The sequence below is a fragment of the Rhamphochromis longiceps genome, linkage group LG6 (assembly GCF_057381845.1).
Source record: "Rhamphochromis longiceps isolate RC_006_pf linkage group LG6, R_longiceps_female_GT1.1, whole genome shotgun sequence".
Lineage (NCBI taxonomy): Eukaryota > Metazoa > Chordata > Actinopteri > Cichliformes > Cichlidae > Rhamphochromis > Rhamphochromis longiceps.
The window spans coordinates 35,000,865-35,021,597 of record NC_140562.1 but is presented as its reverse complement, the minus strand read 5'-3'; the positions used below and the strand labels follow the sequence as shown (position 1 = coordinate 35,021,597).

The 20,733-nt window shown below is 38.8% G+C and overlaps 3 protein-coding genes across 5 annotated transcripts; 1 reads left to right on the top strand and 2 right to left on the bottom strand.

Annotated features, from left to right (window-relative positions):
- Positions 1–1,705: 1,705 nt before the first annotated feature.
- On the bottom strand, positions 1,706–9,187 carry gde1 (glycerophosphodiester phosphodiesterase 1). Of its 3 annotated transcripts, none has more exons than XM_085410386.1 (7): positions 9,078–9,187; positions 8,505–8,824; positions 7,588–7,763; positions 5,849–5,954; positions 4,986–5,078; positions 3,617–3,828; positions 1,706–3,295 (listed from the first exon to the last, which is right to left on the bottom strand). In XM_085410386.1, the coding sequence occupies exons 2-7, from the start codon at positions 8,772–8,774 to the stop codon at positions 3,148–3,150; spliced, it is 1,005 nt and encodes a 334-aa protein (XP_085266512.1). In that variant the 5' UTR covers positions 8,775–8,824; positions 9,078–9,187; the 3' UTR covers positions 1,706–3,147. The 3 variants fall into 3 exon arrangements, with proteins under 3 accessions (XP_085266512.1, XP_085266511.1, XP_085266510.1); XM_085410385.1 differs by lacking the exon at positions 9,078–9,187 and adding an exon at positions 8,942–9,077; XM_085410384.1 differs by lacking the exon at positions 9,078–9,187 and having other exon boundaries at positions 8,505–9,030.
- Positions 9,188–9,196: 9 nt separating this feature from the next.
- tmem186 (transmembrane protein 186) lies at positions 9,197–12,410 on the top strand. The gene is made up of 2 exons (XM_085410387.1): positions 9,197–9,302; positions 10,063–12,410. Exons 1-2 carry the CDS (start codon positions 9,300–9,302, stop codon positions 10,726–10,728), a joined length of 669 nt encoding a protein of 222 aa, XP_085266513.1. The 5' UTR covers positions 9,197–9,299; the 3' UTR covers positions 10,729–12,410.
- A 557-nt stretch (positions 12,411–12,967) lies between these two features.
- hmox2a (heme oxygenase 2a) lies at positions 12,968–16,093 on the bottom strand. The gene is made up of 7 exons (XM_085410383.1): positions 15,980–16,093; positions 15,315–15,426; positions 15,080–15,197; positions 14,522–14,689; positions 14,052–14,375; positions 13,806–13,938; positions 12,968–13,507 (listed from the first exon to the last, which is right to left on the bottom strand). The coding sequence occupies exons 2-7, from the start codon at positions 15,404–15,406 to the stop codon at positions 13,380–13,382; spliced, it is 963 nt and encodes a 320-aa protein (XP_085266509.1). The 5' UTR covers positions 15,407–15,426; positions 15,980–16,093; the 3' UTR covers positions 12,968–13,379.
- Between the last annotated feature and the right edge of the window lie 4,640 nt (positions 16,094–20,733).

Sequence of the window (20,733 nt, the reverse complement as noted above, 5' to 3'; positions counted from 1 at the left end):
CACCATTTAAAATATGATAAGCACAATCTTGAGGTGACACCATATGTACTTTTATATCACATTAAAAACGACACAGTTATATACTATTGATTATCATGCAGCTACAAATACTATGCACTTAAACACTGATTAGCCACAACATTAAAAACCCAGCCTAATGTTGTAAAGATCTGGACCAAACAGAGCATGGACTTCTAGGGATATACTCCTCTAGTGTCTGACTTCTTGTGGTCATTGGGCTTCTTGTCATGTTCCATAAGCAGTTGTTTTCAAGTGTTTCTGTTTGCGTTTTGTCTTCTTCTCATCAAACATCCCTCTAGAATTGGTTATTCACTGAAAATGAGTCAAGGAGGTGCCACTATCCAAAGAAAAGATCTAAAAAAGCCCCGAGAAGTATTGCTCAGGACCACAAAAGAAAAAGAAAAAAGACACAAATTGTAAATAATAATTACAAGAAAACCTGGGTCCTTGGAAGTAAAATAAAGTTTTGCACAGCACTGTATTTTATTTTAGATTTTCCATTTAATTATTCTCTTTTGTATTACTTTAACAAAATGAATAAAACGTATCATAGTTTAAATTAATAGTTTTAATTAAGTTGGAATTAGTTATAATAACAACATAAATTATACATAGTTAGGATTTACACACAACAACACCTTTCCATTATTTTTATTATTCACTTTTTTATTACATAGTCCATTATTATTTAATGGTGAATTTAGAGTTTAAATGTACATGCATATTAGACTTTTACTATACTTATTATACTTATACTTTATTCTTTAGTATACTTTTACTTTATTGTATAGTTATTTCAGATTAGGTTTGACCTTTTTAAGATTTATTTTTCATTGTTTTCTAGTTCACTGAGCTTCATGCTATTTTAAGTATATTTTTGTTGTGTTAAACTTAATATTTACATACTGTTTCCTAACCTTGCGATTAATTAATTGCATTCATTTCTAGGGATCTTAAAAATTTTCCACACTTTGAAAAGCCTTTTATTTTGAAGTCGGAGCTGCTGTGTTTCCGGTCGCGTTGTTTCTATTTACTTCTGGTTAGTCCGCCTGTGCGTGACGTCACTAAACGCCCCTCAGGCCGGGTTTTAGGAGCCGCGAAGCGCTCACCTTTCACCTATTAAACCAAATTCGCAGATCTCCAGGCGCTTTGACAGTAATAAAGAAAGCTGACAGGAAACTTACATTTTGGTGCAGTTTGAAGGTTTGGTTACACACTTCAAAAATATTTATTAGACAATTATTACGAATGTTTGACCAATTGTGAGCATTAAAAAAAACCTCTATTAACAAGGATAGGGCTTTAGTTTTTAAATCAGCTTTTGGCACTCACCATAATCTCTCTGGGGACTTATCGTCATTGTTATCCTTTGATAATTTCTACCTGAAATCTAACATTTCTTTCTTTTTCTTTTTTTTTTAAACACGCAGGTAAACTGATTCTTTTGCTCAGATAAAAATTAGCTGAGTGCCTCCAAACTGCCTGAGCTGAAATTCTGCATTTAGCAACTGAAGATCAGCCGGGACAAGAAGCGGCTCAGACAGGCTTAACCAGGGTGATATCCAACACTACACTTCTCACTCAACCCCCATTCATCTGCGCTATCTGGGTCAATCGTCTGACTCTGCAGGCCCAAAAGCTAATAATCAACAGTTGTGTTTACTGAATGATGCGATGCAAGATATCAGCTCAAACCGTTCACCTTTATTGATCCATTTTAGTGTCCAGAGCCGTCACATAACGACACAGAACATGACAGACCAACATTTTCAGTCTGCCAAGCAGCTCTACATTCCCACAACTATTACAAAGAAATAAAAATAAAAAATCAAGTAGTTATTCACAAGAGAGTCCGTGTCACCTTACTTTAAACTGTTGATGCATTTTCCTGTTATTTGGAGCAATTTGATTAGTAAAAATAGATTTTATGGTTGAGTAAAAATTTTATATCTATTTTACCTCCAAAACCGTTCCAGTTTCTAATATGTCCACCTAGGAAAATTAATTGTCCACCTCTGTTGTACAGTAATATCTACAGTGTATAGATATAATGATATCATCAGATACTAGAATGTGGTGACCACCAAAATCTGGCAGTCATTAGCCCCAAAAATCTAGAATCAGTCAGGCTTATTAAAGTCATTTAAAGCCTTACGGCAACACCAAATTGTGTAATTTACATTTTGAAATTCTACACTCAAGTTTAGGGATGAAAAAAAGTAAAGCCAGCTTACTTTACATTCAGCATATATGAAATGCAAAAGCACGAGGTTGATTTTCCAGACAAACAGCAACATCAAGCAACGTCTAACTTTAGTTTTTACCCATTCAAGTAAAGCAGTTACAAAACTGTCATACTGCTAAAAAATGGTTTACTCTTTAAAAACAGGCACTGTGTTACTGGTAACACTCGAGCCTTACACAAAGCCATGCATTAACTCCATTCGTGTATTTGTGCCACAATTGATCCCTCATAAATGTCCTTGTGGTTTCATATACTGTACAGTACAAAAGTTTGTTTTCTCCATACATTAACAACATAAGTAATCACCAAGCCTACTTATTATTAGTTTGTCTATGCTGCTCTATAAAGCATTTATGTATGTTTCTTTAATAAGTAGTATTCACATGTCATAAATGACAAAAAAAAAAAAAATCATCTCAAGGTAGATTTCTTCAGATTTTAGTGAGTAAAAAGTGCACACAGTGCTCTGCATTATCTGAAAGACTGTATAAACACAACTAACATGACAAACATACAAAAAACAAACAAACAAACCCCCCCCCCAAAACCCCCAATGTAGTCCTGAGTGGATGAATACATCATGTTGCTGCAGGTCTATTATAGACACATATTACCAGCACCTTGCATTAACAAGTCTGTAAATATAACAGGCGAGTTCATCATTATTCATTATTAAAGTGATTTAGTCGTAATAAAATCTGTTACTTTGTATTTTGTTATGGCGCCCAGTTAAAATTCTTCAGGAAACATACACCCATAGAAAAACAGTCTTCTTGGAAATAAAAGGAGTATATGATCTCTTGCTTGAGCTTACATATGGGTGACAGTTTCTTTTATCTTTAATAAATGCCAACATTTTGTGGAGTGGATTTATGTGTACGTCAGTAATGAGGGTCACAGTCTTCCACCATGCTGTCTGTGATGTAGTTGACTTTTAGCACCTCCTGGTAATACTCCTTCTCTACTTGTGTGTTGACGGTCCAGGCTACAACCTCGACACCCCTCTGGGCCCAGTACTGCACATAGTCCCTGCAGACAGGACACACAATCGGTGAGTGATGTTCATCTGGTCTGAATGACCCAAAAAGAACTTTTTAAGGATGAGTACAAAGCAACGATAACTTTTTTGGTATAACTTAAAAAAAATAAATGTAAAAGTGAGATACTTAATATATACAAATATATGTAATGTTTAGATTTCCTCCTATTGATGATCCACAACAATAAACCCGAGCATGGAATAAGACAGTTAGCAGTGCCATTGAAATGTACCTCTAACACATCTGTATTCTAATGAAATCTAACGCATATATAGAATATATCACTGTATGTTCCAGCTACAAAACTCACTGTGAGACAAAGTTCTTCTGTATCAGGAACGCCGAAACGCCACAGAGCTTCCACAAAACATTATGGTGTGCCCAGTCCAACAAGATGTCCATGACAGTCATCCAGTGATGTTTCCACAGCGATGAAAAACGTGGGGCACCGTCCCCGAACCGGCTCAGGCTCCAAGGCCGGTGGGTCAGTGCCGTGACCACATCTGGGTCACTCTGTCTCATCTAGACACAAAGTGTTGGTGAACATTAGCATGCTGTTTTGTTAGAAAGCAATTTGTGTATTTGTTTCCCCACTCTTTCTGAGTCAACACTATTTATTACAATACGTTTTTAACTTAACTCTTAGACTGTGCAAAAATAACTACAATTAAAACTGTAAACTACTTTGAGCCACATGTCAGCTGATGTCAGGTCATCTTAGCGTTCACTTTAATTGGTAACAAATGAATGAAAATAGGAACCAAGAGCTAAGGCACTAAGAGCTGTGTGCTCATACTGTTTAATTAGTCTTGCAATCCATCACCTAAATGTGTCTAGGAGGTGCAAAGTGTAACACACAGATATCCGCTTATCCTACTCAGGGTTGCAGAGCGGCTGGAGCCTGTAACGGCTGCCACCCTGCACACCCTGGACAGGTCTCCAGCCTGTCGCACTGCTAACACAGAGGCATACTTACATCCACACCTACGGCCAATTTAGAATCAGAAATTAACCTACCCCAAAAACTATGGTAGGAAGCCAGAGTACTCAGAGAGAACCCACAGAGACATGGGAAGAAAATGCCAACTCCACACAGAAAGGCCCGGGCCAAATGCTTGATTTGGACCCAGGACCTTCATACTATGAGGCAACAGCGTTAACCACGTTGCCAATGTGCTGCAAGTTTAAAAAAAATAAAATAAAAAAAAAGTTCTGAAAGTGGTCAGGGTTCATAATCATGCATAGAGAACTTTGAACTTCTAGTTTATAGCAGAAGTTAATTAATGTAGGATAAATAAGATAAGCTGACCCACACAAACTTGTTTCTACATTTCTTCTTGTGTTTTTTTTGTTTCACTGTGTGCAGCCAAACTGTCTGAACTTTGTGCATCTTTATCTTTTGTACTTTTTAAGGGTGTGTAATTGCAGCGTTGAAATTACCCCTTTGGGAACAAACGGTGCTACGTGACCTGACAGTCACCAGAAACTCTTCATGTCTGGAATTTGATTCTTTATACTACATATTAGTTTACCTCGGTGTATTTTCTTCTAAATTGTAATTTTCCTCTAGTTGGACTAGATCGTATGAAGAAAACCACAGAGAAAAATCCCCCCTGAAAAAATAGTGTGTTTACTGACATGAACTAAGCTTTAAACTCTTCAGATATGAGCCGTCTTACCCTGTAGATGACTTTGGGCTCGAAGGAGCAGACAATGCTGCTGTTGTAGAGGACCGGATATTTCTTATACAATTCCTTTAGAGCTGCGGCTGCCTGAGTAGGAAGAAGAAACAAATGGTTATCGTAGGTCATTCAGCTGTTTGCAGATTTAATGTTTTTGCTTGTGGGTGTTCCTCTCCGACCACTAGGTGGTAACTAGCAGCTGTGTATGCACAGGCATACGGGCCCGCAAATCATAAATGTCAGTACGTGAGCCTCCAACCACAACTGCAGCTTTCCCTTCCTTAAAAACGTGCAAATGCTGCACTTAAGGAGTTGAGTGAATACCCTAACTTTAAGCTAAGAGACTACTGCCCCTGGCTCAGTTTTTATGTTGCCAACACAAACAAAGTTACATTTGGTTGTTAAAGAGCAAACAAACAAGGAACGTCTAACAGCATGCACAATGTTACCACACAAACAAAACATTGCTTATCAGTGGTGCTGTCCTCAATCTGTGAGAAGTTGTGTGTGTGTGTGTGTCCGTGTGCGTTTTAGGGGTTTGTTATTTGTTTGAGTACAGACAAACCTGGAACATGTGTTCTGGACGTCTTAAAGTGCGTCAGCGTTAGTAGTGTTTCTCTTCTCTGGATATTCCCCGGTATGACTCTGGCTTGCCACAACTAATTTTAATGATTAGTTTTGTGTAACTAATAGAGTGGTGACATGTATTATAGTGCCATTCTATTGGTAATGAATAAAAAAGTAGAAATGGCGGACTTGTGATCAGTTTGTATCAAGCCATCACTAAAATCAACACGGGCAAACTGTGACGATGATGATGTGCAATCTCTCAGTTATGCAGGCAGTTTTGTTGGCGTTACCTCATCTGGATGACCTTTGACATCAAAGTAGATGGTTAGCTGCAGTTTGATGCATTCCTCCACTGCCTCCTCCAGGGTGGGGATCTTCTCTCCTGCAAACTTGTCCCTGGTGGAAATAAAACAAGTAAGGCTCGTTTTAACTGGATTTCTTTTTATATTGTGCCAGTGATCTTTCATATGTCTCACTACACAGTTTGCCAAAGTCACTTATATACTCGTTCACTCTTATCTAGCATAAGTTTCCGGTTCTCCGCCGTTTACCTGCTCCGATATTTCCCTGGGCTATATCTTTCAGTTAGATATTTGATCCTTGGCACATCCAATCTACATGCCGTCCTCGGGCAAAATAGTGTTTATCTAACACAGCACAATCAAACTGTCATAGAGAAAGTATTATTTGAACATGTGTGTAAATGGGTTAATTTGGGGTTTGTGTAAGCAAAAACCTATGAACTTCTTGTTAAGAGTCTGAAATTATTTGTTTAAAACGCTTATACATAAGCATGAATTATTCAGATGTGTAACCACTTTGCCAAGGTCTGGACAAAGACACACACAGTCCATCTTAGATGAGAGGAAATAACCCAGGAACCACTGAGGCTCAAACCTGTCATGAACTGGAAACTGCTGGAATACCAGTGTCACAGTGAAGCATAGACTGAGAGGGAGCTGACTAAGAAAGAAGACACTGCTCCAAAATTGACACCTTCAAGCTCAACTGCAATTTGCAGCTGTCCACATGTCCAAAAGCCTTCAAAACAAAAGTTTTATGGTCTGATTAGACAAAGATTGAGCTCTTTGGTTACAATGCCAAGAGATGTGTTTGTAGGAGTGACGGAGAAGCTTTCAAACCTAAGAACACTGTACTATCTGTCAAGCATGGTGGTAGGTAGCATCATGCTCCGGGGGTGTTTTGCTGCCAGTGGTACAGTGCACAAATTGGTTGGAATAGTGAGCATTGTTAATATGGTAGTATATAATTTTTATATTTCTGTGTTATTGTAAAGTCATTTAAGTTAAAGTTTAAAAAATGCATACGCCCCCCAGTGACTAATATATTACTTTAAACGTTGGATATGATCCAGTAGAAACTGAAATATTTTCTTATTTGTGTGACCCTGACTTTTGACCTTGAAACATTACACACTAGAATCTGTGTATTTTGTTATCTTTACCCATATGATTGGAGCAGAACTGGCTGAAAGCTTTGGCATTGATAAGCTGTAACAACTTTAAGATAAGATATAATCATCCAGTGTGTGATTTTGCAAAACTTTATGCCGTCATTGTGACATCATATGGCGTCACATTGAAAAAAAAAACCTGTGTTGTACAGCTCTCTCCATGCGCAGTGAAGGCCAAGGTGAAATGCTCGACCACCTAGGTACTCATTTCTAACAATGCCTTGTATATTGCTTTAAAGTTTAAAGACAGATTATAAATTGTGGATAACAAAGTTTTTACTGAATTTCACATTTGGTGTAACCTTGTAACCTCAAATTGATCAAAATAAAATTAAAAATTAAATCTTGTGTTGTGGCTTCTGTGTACGCTAGACTGCTAACAAACAGACAAACTGAGCGGATTACATACGTCCTCCCTTCGAGGGGAAAATTACCTTATTTCAGTGGATGTTTAAACCTGCTAGTATATTAGTGTGGAAGAACCTGTATCACATTAAAGCACCTCACTACCGTGTGCTTTGTTTGCGCCTTCCTGACTATACGCTTCTTTCTTACCTGAGTCGATGTTTAGCAGCTGCATCCAGTTTAGCCAGCTCTGACATTTTCATCTTGCTGAGGAATCCTGACCCACTGGTGGTTCGGTCCACAGTCTCATCATGCATCAGTATTGGGACGCCATCTGCTGAGAACTCCAGGTCCAATTCCACACCAGTCGCCCCATTCTTACTGGCCTACAACAGAACAGACAATTTTTGTCTGCACTTGATGTTTTTTCAGATGGAGTTGGTGATCACAAATCTGCCCTAAAACCCAAAAGTCATTCCTACCTTCCTTATGAACTTTGCAGCTTAATTTGCAACTACTATACAACAAAATTAGCCATAAAGCCATGATCCATCTGAAGAAAATTTTACTTGACTAGCAAACTGAGTATATCTGTTCTCTATGTGTTGACCTATAAATGGGGGTATATCACAGTTAAGAAATACTCTTCGAAAGTGTACACCATTGCAACAAAGTCTGTACACTAAAAAGCACTAGCAGGTGTATTTTTGACTTGCAAATTTCTGGCTCAGAACACTCGCACCTCATATACACCTGATATAAGCATGTGGTCTGTATTCGGTATCTTTATTTGTATAAATTAAAACCAATACATGGGACTACTCATATCCAGATGCTATTAGATTAATTATTACTCACACATCTTTACTTTATCTCAACATGCAGATTAGTTAAACGAGGCTGGCTAGTTGGGAACTGGCTGATAACATTGTGATACAAGGTGCTGCTGGAAGAGTGGTGGCCTTAAAATGCATGTTCTCTGTGCTGGTAAGTTGTCCAGATACAAACTGGGCGTGAATACCAGAAGTTAAAGACGTCGCAGTAGTTCCCCTTGCAACCACGGCCATAACAAAAAAGGGCAAATGAAGGATAATCGCTCCAAAACCCTCCCCACCTCATTCTCTCACCTCTAAGATAGATGCTATCGTGTTCTCCGGTGCATCGTGCCCGCCGCCCCGGTGAGCGATCACCGACACCTTGCCCGTGCCCGCCGTGCCCTTGACTGGGTGGAGTACCTTCTGGGTTCGGCTGGACGGTACCTGTGGGAAGCGGAACATTGCTAGAAAGAGATAGAGGGAGGCGGTGATGATCACTGTCCACACCGGGCTTCGGGTCCCCAGCAGGATCCCCACGAAGATAAGGGAGTACAGCGTGGCTTCATCTCCTAGCTGGAGCATCGTTGTCCTCTTTTTGTCTTCTCCACCTGTCCCACAGCAGAAGATAGCACCTGGCAGGAAATGTTCCGCATTTAAGGTGTGGGACGTTTACTGTCCTAATTTTAGTTTCTTTAAACGACCTAAATGAGATAAGAACATGTTTTGCCCGGCGATAAAACACTCATTACCGAGAGACAGTCCCCGTGACTCGAAGAGAACTGCTGATTTACGCTTCCCGGTGGATGCTTCCGCATTTAAGCTAACATCCTCAAAATGAATTTGATGTATTCAAAATTATAATAAAATTGTAATTATTATTCTTACTGAGCTGTCACAGAGCGATGATTGACAGCTTTCTCACAGGATGTCTCGGAACAACATAAAAAAAAAAGTTAAATAAACATTAACAAAAAACCCCCGAGACGTTAAAGGTGAGCACATCCGGGTTGCACCGCATAACTGCTTCCTGTTAGCTCCCATTCATATCATTTGGTGATCCATCTTTCTTGTTTTTGCATTTTTCTTTCATTTAGCCGGTCTCTGATCATGGTAAGCCTCGTTTTATATCCAAACTCTTATCCAGCATTGACTTTTATTATCAGTAAGATTAATTTTTAGCCACAGAAGGTCATTAGTGCTGTGCCAGGGCTGTGTGTTTTCTACAGTCATTGGTGACAGCTCAGTCAAGACATGTGCACCTTCAGGTTGTTTTATTCCACACAGCGGCTACACAACAGCTGCTGTACATATACTGCAAGTGTTCGTCTGGGTATACCACTTGTATTTTTTTAAGCAACTGCACAATATTATATTTTGTATATTACTGCAATAACAACGTACAGTGCACAAAATAAGTGAAGTAGAGAGTACAGACAGGGTGGAGTGGGTGGAGATGAAGGCCAGAGGTGATATATGACGGGAGGATAGCAGCAAGAGTGACGGGGAAGGTTTGCAAGATCAAAGTCAGCTTTATTGTTAAAGACCATATGTACAGTATTGATGAACTATGTTAGGAAATACTGACAGAGAATTTGCAGTTTTTTTAAACTTATTTTTTAAAGTTATTTTGTTAACGGGGATCTAGTCTAAGGTGTTTGTGTACGTTTTGTCTTGGTTTGTGTTAAAGTTAATTTTTGATGCATCAGTTGGCTGATCCAGGAGTTATTTTATTAAGTGGTGTAGTCAGTTTGTTCTCATAGATGTTAGCTAATCAAATATTCTATATTCTATATCATCAACATAATAACAGTTTTGTCTCCAAACATGTCATGTTGAATTTATCTGTTTTATGTCATTTATCTTTCTACAGATCAGGTCACTTCTCCGGTGCAGATTAACTCCCCACGTCCTGTCCTTCACCAGAGGATCAAGTCTGCCCGCAGCTCGAACACCTTCCAGTTTGCAGCCTTGTTCACCAAGTCTCAGGCCAATTCAGCAACACCTACATGGACCTGTTATCCCCAAAATCACAGCCTTTGTTAAATACTCGGATGTGTCCACAGAGAAGTACACTATGATTTACACCCTGCCATACATTAAGCTCCTTAGAGCTGTGTCCAGGCTCAAACTCCTCCAAACTGCAATAACTGTGGTCATCTTGCCCCCGGTGTACGTCCTCTACTTTCAGGGAGCTGCCTCCACCTTTCTTGTCAGCTACACGACAGGGATAGCTCTGTTTGCTGGTGCTATGCTGTATACTGCCAGTTACTTCTTCAGAAGGGTGGTGGGAATGATGTATCTGGATCCGTCTCAGACCACCCTCAAAGTGTCCCACCTCACTTTCTGGGGAAAGCGCCACGATATGTACCTGCCGGTGTCAGATGTCATGACCATTGGAGACACAGGGGACTCCGTAAATGAGACCATACTGAAATTTAAGAGATACAGCAGTCAGGAGACTCTGTATTTCTCTACTCATTTTGGACGTGTGGTGGATGAACAGGCTTTTAAAAAGGTGTTTGGAAGTTTAAAATGATTATTTGTTTAGAAAAAAAATGTGAGGTATTCTGAATAGTATTATGAAAACATAACATATTAAGAGATGCATCTATTGTCCATGAACAATATTCTAAATGAAAACACATTATACAGTGGAGGACGCTTGCTGTTATATTTTATATCTAAGATATTTTAGCTGACATAGATCTGAATCATCCACAGTTGATAAATTACTGGTTTATTATTATTATTATTTTTTTAATCTTAATTAAGGTTGAGAACTAAGATTGCATTAAAAAAAAAAAATCTGGACTGTGGTAGGTTAACAGTTGTTTACTAAATGGTGACTATGTATGCAGCTGAAATAAAAGATCAGGTGAGATTGGCCTAACATTGTCCGAATAGTCATGTTGCATCATCAGACCATGATAGGATAGCTCCACAGGTCAGACACCACATGTCCTTTTTGCTGCAAGCTCCAAAGAATTTGTCCCCTCCTGATGTTGATTTTTTTTGTGTGTTAGGTTAAAGTGTAAACCTAAAAACTCTGTTATTGTGTAAAATGCATTAAAGAAAGTATTCTTCAACATTGTTTTTGACTGGGCTAGGGTTGGGGCATCCTGGCTGTAGAAACAGGGAATTATTCACACATTTTGCCTCAGGTTTGGTTCAAAGAAATGTCACTTTGGGACCAGTTTCTCTTGCTGAGTTTTTAAGAACCTGTGAGTTTTCAGTTCTATCTTGGTTAAGATGTTTTCTGACATCCAGAAATAGAAGTAGAGCGGGTTAACTACCAGCTGGTGATTTGATCCAGGTTTCTTGGCTCATGTCAAAGTGATTTGCAAATATGAAGGCGTGTGTATCATAGATAAAGAGCTTTTATAAATGTTTTCCGAGTTCTCAGAAACAGTAGAAAAGCACTGCACAAACATGTATCATGGACATATTGCCACATATGGCCACAGCTTCACAAAGCTTTTTATTTCCTCTTTGAAAAAGACAAAACAAAAAACATGTGACTCTACGTGTCTCATGAAAGAACAGCTTTCACGCTGTTATTATGGACCTGGACCGATTTTAGTTTGTCTAGAAGTTCAAAATTGCAGCGTTAGCAGAGCTAGCCACATGTGGAGGTCTGTGAATGTAACGTTGGTTAACCACTTCGGTCCAGACTGACATATCTTGACAGTTCCAGATTGATTGGATTATTTTTTGTACTGTGACAAAAATTAAACAATCATGAAATTTGCAAATCATTTGGATAACGATTGTATTCATAATATTAGAACAGAGCAGAAGAGAGGCACGGTTTGTCTGGTGAATGTGATGGTGGATGAAAAACACGACATGTTTTGTGTTTCAGAAGGACTAAATGTAGACAAAGTAAATGGATATTGGTGAAAAGCAGACCAATCTGCTTCAGTCTCAGGGTGAAATGAAATGACAAAAATGCAATCCTTTAAAATCGCTGACTTCAGAAAAGTTTGGAGAAGTGTGTCTCGTGCTTGCAAGAACTCAAGATCTTTAATGAAAACTGAAATAATGCATATGCTGAATTCATTTCTCATTGTGTAAGGGGGAAACAAATTTCCAAAAACGGTTTAAAAATTCATGGTGTGTGCAAAATGAATTGTTTGAACTTTAGGGATCTTTTTGCATCAAAAACCTTCAAAACTCCAAAAACATTCCCGTCAGTTTGACCATGACGATTGAGCTCAAAGCTTAGTTACATCCTGCTTAATGAAGGCTTCTTGTGCACCTGATACACAGTTAGTGAACGCTCCACAAAAGCTGTTAAGTGTGTAGAGATCGTTTTGACAACAGGTGTTTCAGGTAAAAAAAAACATGAACATTAAAATTTGTGTCCACTTCAAATCCAAATGTCTTCAGTTACACTCATTTGTAAGAACTTTCTCAGCCTAAAACTCTGCAGAGATGTTTCCAGTGAATTCTACACATCAGCAGCAATCCTATCAACTCAATAGAAACACTCGCAATACGTGATTTATAAGCACTCACTCAGTTTAATCTGACTCATCAGTATGTGCCTTTGGGGTGGATTGTTGGCTTTCTCTTGCTTTTATACATTTGTTTGTTTGTTTCTCTTCCTTCATGTTTTTCATGTCACAGAACATGATTTGAAATTGATCCATACAAAGTATTGGTGAATTTTAACATAGCAGATGCAAATGTTGAAGAAACGATTTATATTAGAAAGAAAAAAATCTTTAAACATTTCAATTGACCAATAAAAAGTCAAAGAACAGAATTAGTTCACAAAATATTTTAATGTTGAGTTGCTTCAGAAGGAATTCAAACAGATTTTTCTTCCTTTGTCTTTGCACACCTTACTGTATTTATCTTTAAATGTATACAATAAAAACTCCACCATAACAAAGTGGAAACATGTTTTTAGAATCTATTGCATATTTACAGTCCTCCCTGACCAAGGTCCTCTCTTGGTTGGTTACTTTGCCTCAAGTGTTCAACTCTCATAAGAGTCCTTAACACTAAAACTGTTCAAAAACATTTTAATAACATAACAGAAGAGTATGCATTTAATATTTCTACATCCATAAAGTGTCGCTTAACTCAAAGTGCATGCATCATAAAATAGCTTTTCAAACAACTGCATCACTGCAAAAGCTCTTTCACCGACATAAGCTGTTTCTGAAGTAGAAAGCTGTGTCACATAAAGTACCAGGCAGTAAACCCAGCCAGGGCGGCCATCCAGGCAGCCAGAACCACCTGGCAGGGCGGATGTCTGAGAAGTGTCATGGCTAACTGGCACGCATGCGTAGGATTTCCACTAACAGCTGTTCAGAGGAGACATGAAGATGAGAACACAGAAAAAAGGAGGGAAAAAAACAGGATAATTGAATTAGGTACTTCATGTAACTTTGTAGCTATGAATGGTCTGACACTTTGCACTCAGACATCCCACAGTTAAAAGGATCCCTTTTAACTGAAGTCCATGATGACACTGTCCAATCTTTTAAAGGCAAGTCTATAAACTATTATCAAACTGAGCACCAAATTTTTAACTTTCTATCTGCAGAATGAAATGCAAGAAACAAAATTTCATAAATACAGTAAAGGGGATGCATTTCTTACCCATTTTAGCTGCATAATATGGACACTTGTTGATATCTCCACCCTCCATCATCTCTGCATGACTGTGTCCAAACCCTGCATCTTGGACCTCCTCTTTGATAGTCTTTCCAAGCTCTTCAAGTTCTGTGAATACCTTTTTGTAAATAATAAAATTAAATATTTATTAACTTTAAATTTATCTTTCAAACAATGCACCTTTTTGCAAATTGCTGTACATTGTATAATTCCTATAAGCAGTTTCCTCACCATCATGTTGAAGCCAAAAGCCTGATTAGATTCTTCCACAATCCTGTCTTTGGTCTCAGCGTCCAGTTCCAGCTCATTCATCCTGCTTCGGTAAAGCTGCTTGAAGCCTTTGTGACTGTGGATTCCCTCAAACTGGTAGAAATTGAGACCTTCTCCTGTTGAGGGGAGCTTTAAAGCCCTCTGTGCCACTTTCTTAAGGATCTGTCCACCTGAGAGATCACCCATGTAGCGGGTGTAGGAGTGGGCCACTAACAACACTGGGTCCTTCTCCCCCACCTCATGGATGCGGTCCACATAAGGCTTGGTGCCTGCAGAGAGGCTAATCTGAAGAGAGAGAACAACTGTGAAAGTCCAGTTGATTAAATACAGCTTTTGGGATGATGATACCTGTATAATCATAACTTAAGTGCCAGAAAAGACCAGCATTCTCTGGGACTGACATATTTATCCTCCATATGCTTCCTACTGACCTGGTTTTCCCAGTCTTCTCCATAGAAATACTCAAGGTCCTGGGCCAGGGCCTCACGCCGGTGCAGCTCTACGGGGAAATAGATTGGAGCGATATGATGATGGTCTTTGTTCTTCTCAATCTCCTCCTCCATAGCCGAGTAGACAAAATATAGAGCTGCTGTGCCTCTCTGACAGCAGAGGGAGGAAAGAGGGGAGAATAAGTGGGTCAGAGTCAGACATAAAGTGTTTCATCTAGCAGAAACTGTTAGACATAATATACAGTTAAATGGTGAAATATGATTTTATTTGATAAACTGATGTTCCAGACAGCTCACATTTTGCCAGTTTCTTTGGCAGCATTTTTCTGATCATGCCTTAGAACCAAGGCAAAGCATAGATCGAGACTTTATCACACTGACAACACCAAATGTAGGCCTATGTCTCTAAGCACTTTCAATATACAGGGTCAAACTGAAGACCTTTGTGTGACGCTCTCCTGTGTACAGTAGTTCATTACTTTCACTGGTTCACAACTTTAGCTGCCTTAATTCTTGCCTTTATATAGTGAAAAATCAAACCTTAAACAGCTCTCTTTTAATGCGTCCCCTGAGGAAATCTTTTACAAACTGGCAGTTCTCTGCTCTGTCGTGGGCCTCCTTGGTCCCCTCGGCCAACAGCTCAGACAGGTCTGTTGGACTTGGTGAAGCAGAAACGGACAGGAAGGGCAACACAAAAGAACACTTAGCCGTTTATCTGAATGACAAAATAGCAGCAAAGATAAATTGCTGCTTATTTACTTTGTTTTCTTCATACCTGAGAACTTCATCATCATTGTCATCGTCCAAAGCAATCATTGCCCTTCCTTTTTTGGCACTGTTGGGCTCTGGTGGGAATTCGTTTTCCATTATACTGGTTATATTTTGCCCTTAATAAGAAAAGGCAGATATTTAAAGAAAAATGTACAGGACAAACAAATACGAGCAGGAAATAAAAGAAAAGATTTAAATCATCAAAATAAACAACTTGTCACCAGTTAAAATTATTTATTTAAAGTAAAAAATATATATATGCTTGTGTAGCCTAATACGGTTACGGTTAAACAGCCTGTTTACAAGGTTACAATATCACTTTCTAACGTGACAGCAAAAGCAGTTTGTGTCCTTTAATGCACCACATTTCCCTGTTAGCTGATCAAGCGCCAGGTGAAGGAATTACTGTGTTATCCCTTTAACGCATCTTCTTAAAAACCTTAGTTTTGGGAGAAATATTTCACAGACAGAGGCCGATAGCCACAGCTGACATCTGAAGGGAACAGTTACAAAACTGACGCTGCACGTACGTGTGTTTCGTAAGTAGCTACCGTTATAGTTACACTGTGCTGCTCACACGTTAAAGACCCGCTCTGTGTGTGTGAACACAAACACAAACAGCGTGTTATTACAATGTTTTAGGGATACGACAATGAAAAGCTAACTCACCTTGTCACAACACCGCCTGCACTGCTCGTCCCCAAACAGCAGGATTCAACGTTCACGGGGCACGCGTGACAACAAACCAATCGGTGGGTTCCCTTTAGTTGAGGTGCATTCTGATTGGTTAAGTCCTCAGCTTATACACCAATCAAAGGTTCGTTTGTTGTTTTGATACTCTTGATTGGTATTTATCCTTATTGATGTACAACGGCTTAAATTTAGTCACGTATTAGTCACGTATTTCGGTTATTTGTTTGTTTAGCTCCTGTGGGTTGTGGTTTAATTGAAGATAGGTGTATATGATGGCACTTACACTCTAGCCTACTTATACACTGTTCAAAAATGCATACAGTCAATTAAACCTCTGTGATACTCATCTGGTCAGCTAAATAGCAGACTAGCAGTTTCAGCTGCTTTGGTGTTAATGAAATTCAAAGCAGATGCATTAGAGCAGCAACAAACAGACAATGCCCAAAACAGGAATGGTTTGACAAGTGGAGGTCACTGACATTTTTTTTCTTTACCGTCTTCATCTGTAACTACTGGTAGCATAAGGCGATACTTGGAATTGCAAAGGTTGCACAGGTAGTCCAACTCCTCCAGGATGACACATTAATATGACACGTTCCAGAAGGTTCGCTGTGTCTTCCAGTGCAGTCTCAAGAGCCTGAGCCTGATTGGAATTTGCCATAGAATAGTGGGATTGTTAGATCCACCACTGGCACCACTGTGCTTTTCACAGATGACAGCAGGTACACCCTGAGCACCTGTGAAAGATGTGAAAGCATCTGGACAAGCTGTGGAGAACGTCATCTGCCTCGAGGCAGATGATCCATCGTCTTGTAAATCTTCCTTGTCACATATCAGCCCTGACATTTATTTCCACCCAAACCACCGTGGTTGCACTCTCCTCCTTACTTGTGGACAAGTAATCCCACTCCCACCTTGAACCCATTTCTCAGTCCTACCACACACCTCATTAGTGTCTTGTTGTTCTCTTACATGGCCTGCACCACCCTCAAATATGTCTCTGCCACTCCTGACTTCGTCATACAGTACCACAATCCCTCCTTTGTCACAATATCTTTGATATCTAGATTTGTAGTGAAACTCCTGACTTGGAGCAAACTCCTGTACTTCCCCATCAACACTCTTAAACAAACATCACATCTGTTGTGTTCTTTGCAAGCCTCTGTTATCAGCAAAGTCCTTAACAACTTTATCCCTTTGTAATTCCTACAGCACATCACCCTTGTTCTTGAAAATCAGCACCACACTTCACTCCATTATAAAGCCAGCTGCCCTCTCTCCTAGACATCTCCCATACCTCTATAGTTCTGTCATCTGTACCAACAAGTTTTCCTCTCTTCATCCTCATAGCTCTTCTTAGCTGCCCTCATTTCCTCCGTGGTAATTCTCTGTACTTCCAGATTCCAGACTCCAGCTGTCCTCCATCCATCCTCCTCTCTTTCTTTTTCTTTGTTAATACAGAACACACAAAGAACACCTGTTCAATCAGTAAAATCAATTTCATCTTCATATGGCGACAAATTGAAGCAGTTTCCACATCTCCTTTATTAAACTATATTAACAGCGATGTTTGAATGTATAAATTTGAAGTTTCAGAGCTGCCATGTGCAGCAATCTCCTTAAAATAAACAACAGCATTGAGAATAACATAATTTGAATTAAACTGTTTATTTTACCCCTCGGTAAATCCAAAGATTAAGTATTTTAGGCAGCATTAATCTTTTTCTGCCCCAATGAAAAAAAAATGCAACAGAAAGTCTTTCTTAACAGAGAAAGTTCATAACGGTGATACCGTATCTCCAACTGGACTTCGAAGTTTTGTCGAGCCAGTTTAGGCAAAGAAAACCTGGCTGTGCAAAGGTTCCTTCATAGCATAACCCCTCTGCTAAGAGCACATGTAACTCCACTTACCACTAGCCTTTTGTGTAGTGTAGTGTATTGTCTACACCGCCAGGTGTCACTAGACTCCATGTAACGCCTCTCTGGTGTTCCCGGAAATGAATTAAGCAGCTCTGTACTGATAGAACAGCTCGGTGTGATCTTTTAATCAAGTTGTGTTCTTTTGAAATGAATCAATTAAGATTAAGATTCACTTTAGAAGAACATGATTTAAAATAAATGTCCTATTGTCTCTGGGCGGCTAATCAAGAAAAAACTAGAGAATGCCAAAAGACGCTCCTAAAACAGCACAATATGTCGAAATCCATCAGTGAAAAACTATGAATGTAAACACTATAATTCAATTTAGTATATCTAACCCCAGTGTTAGTTTTATGCTTTATACTATTTAATATTCTATTTACTTATTTTATTGCTTCTTCAGGATTTGAGAGATGCAAAGTCATAAACACATCTCTTGCATCACCCGACATTCCATGGGAAATGTATTGTTAACATGCTTTTGTCATATTCCTCTTCTGGCTGGGTTAATTTGCTGTTTTGATAATCTATACATGTGTCTAAGATGGGAACTACCTTTTGTGGTTGCAGTCACACCCTGGATAAAGAACACCCTCAGTTCACCTATGGGCTCCCAGAAGAACACTTGAGAACATGAACAAAGGAACAAAGGTATACTCGATTGGAATTTTTTCCTTTGCAAAAACCTCAGGGTATTGAAAAGGATTCTGGCAGCTCGAAGCGCTTGTTTCATGTTTTGAAGCAGGCCCCGGAGCTCCACTCGATTGTAGGAAAGCCCCACTTGTACTTGTTGCTGTCCTGATCCGAAGCGTCCAACTGCAGACCCACCTTTGTTTGTTTGGTCATTGTTAACACTCTGAGACGAGCTTCCTATGATCAACAATATTACACTGACCTCGACTCCATTGCCTCCCAAGTGATTTTGTTGTTAGATTGAATACAATTTCCTGTGTTTATGAATATTTTGGCTGCTTTTCTCTGATTCGTTAGTCATTAACAATATATAGGAAGGCATGCACAGCTTTTTTGAACTGATGTGTAATACGCCTGAGTATGCCAAATGGGGCTTGTGTTGTGCCAGGCAGGCATTTACCACAGTGCAACCTGGATACTATCGTGTTTGTACAACTCCCTGTAGGTGCTAAACTAAGCCCATCGCTCCCTGGGGTTTGCATGACTCTACTATGATGAACTTCCAGCCACGCCAAGACCCCGTAGTCACACGTGTGTCATGCGGGTAGTGCGTGCCCCTATATTGTTTACCACATTCCAGATTGTTTTTGGCATAACATTTTGGATCTTTATTACACAAAAGGGAAACCTTCCTGTCTCTGAAGGATTTCCTCTTATTTTGAATAATGAAAAGACTCAAGCTAAAATAATCCAGAGCTGGATTCATTTTGGCTTGAATCACATTTTAGATGTTGTTTATTTCAAATACTGTTTGGGGATAACAACAACAACAGTCCCTTGACATTTTCTGACTAACACAAACTGGCATTCCTTCCTGCTGTTGTGACATTCCTCTAAATACAATTCTGTGCAAATGTCTTGAGTAACCCCTCAACCTGAAATGCATGTGTTGCAGATTGGCTATAATCTAATCTTTTATAAACCACCATCTCCCTCTGGATGCAGTTAATAAGGTGTGACAATAGTTTAATATTACAAAAAAAAGAATACCTTATATCGAGAATTCATAAAAAAGAGAACAATAGAAACTGAAATGAAGTATAAAACTTACAAAAATAAATTAACTAATATAATGAGATCCTGTAAAAGAGAGTATTAAATTAAAAGGTTAGAACACAATAAAGATAACACAAGAGATATATGGAATGTATTAAACAGAATAATCAAAAATGAAACAAGGAATAATGATTACCCTGGGTACTTTATAGAAGGGACAAGAAGTATTAATAACATGGAGGAGATAGTAAATGGCTTTAATGAATTCTTCGTAAACATAGGGCCAAAACTGGCAGAAGAAATAAAGGTTGATGGAATAGAAAGGGACACTGGTGAAAATATTGAAAGGAATAGTAGCTCAATGTTTTTAAGAGCAGTGGAAGAGAAAGAGATTTATGACATGGTTAGAGGACTTAAGAACAAAACCAGTACAGACTGGAATGATATTGATATGGTAACGGTAAAGACAGTTATTGATGGTATCGTAAAACCATTAAAATATATATTCAACTTGTCGTTTCAAAAAGGAGTTTTTCCACAAAAAATGAAAGTTGCTAAAGTTATTCCCATTTACAAAACCGGTGAAAGACATCATTTTACAAACTATAGACCAGTGTCAATACTCTCCCAGTTCTCTAAGATACTGGAAAAACTCTTCATAAAAAGATTTGACAGTTTTGTGGAAAAATATGAATTAATGACAGATAGTCAGTATGGGTTCAGAAACAACAGATCAACAGCTTTGGCACTGATAGATCTAATGGAAAAGATAACGGAATGTATGGATAATAAGAGGTATGCGCTCGGAGTTTTCTTAGATCTAAAGAAGGCGTTTGATACTGTTAATCATGAAATTCTATTAAAAAAACTGGAAAAGTACGGGTTTAGGGGAGTGGTTTTGGAATGGTTAAAAAGCTATGTAGGGAATAGGCAACAATATGTACAAATAAATGAATATAAATCTAATTTGATGGATATAGCTTGTGGAGTACCTCAAGGTTCAGTACTGGGTCCAAAAATGTTTATTATGTACTTAAATGATATCTGCAGAGTATCGGAGATTTTAAAGTTTGTAATATTTGCAGATGACACAAATATACTGTGTGCAGGTGGGGAATTGC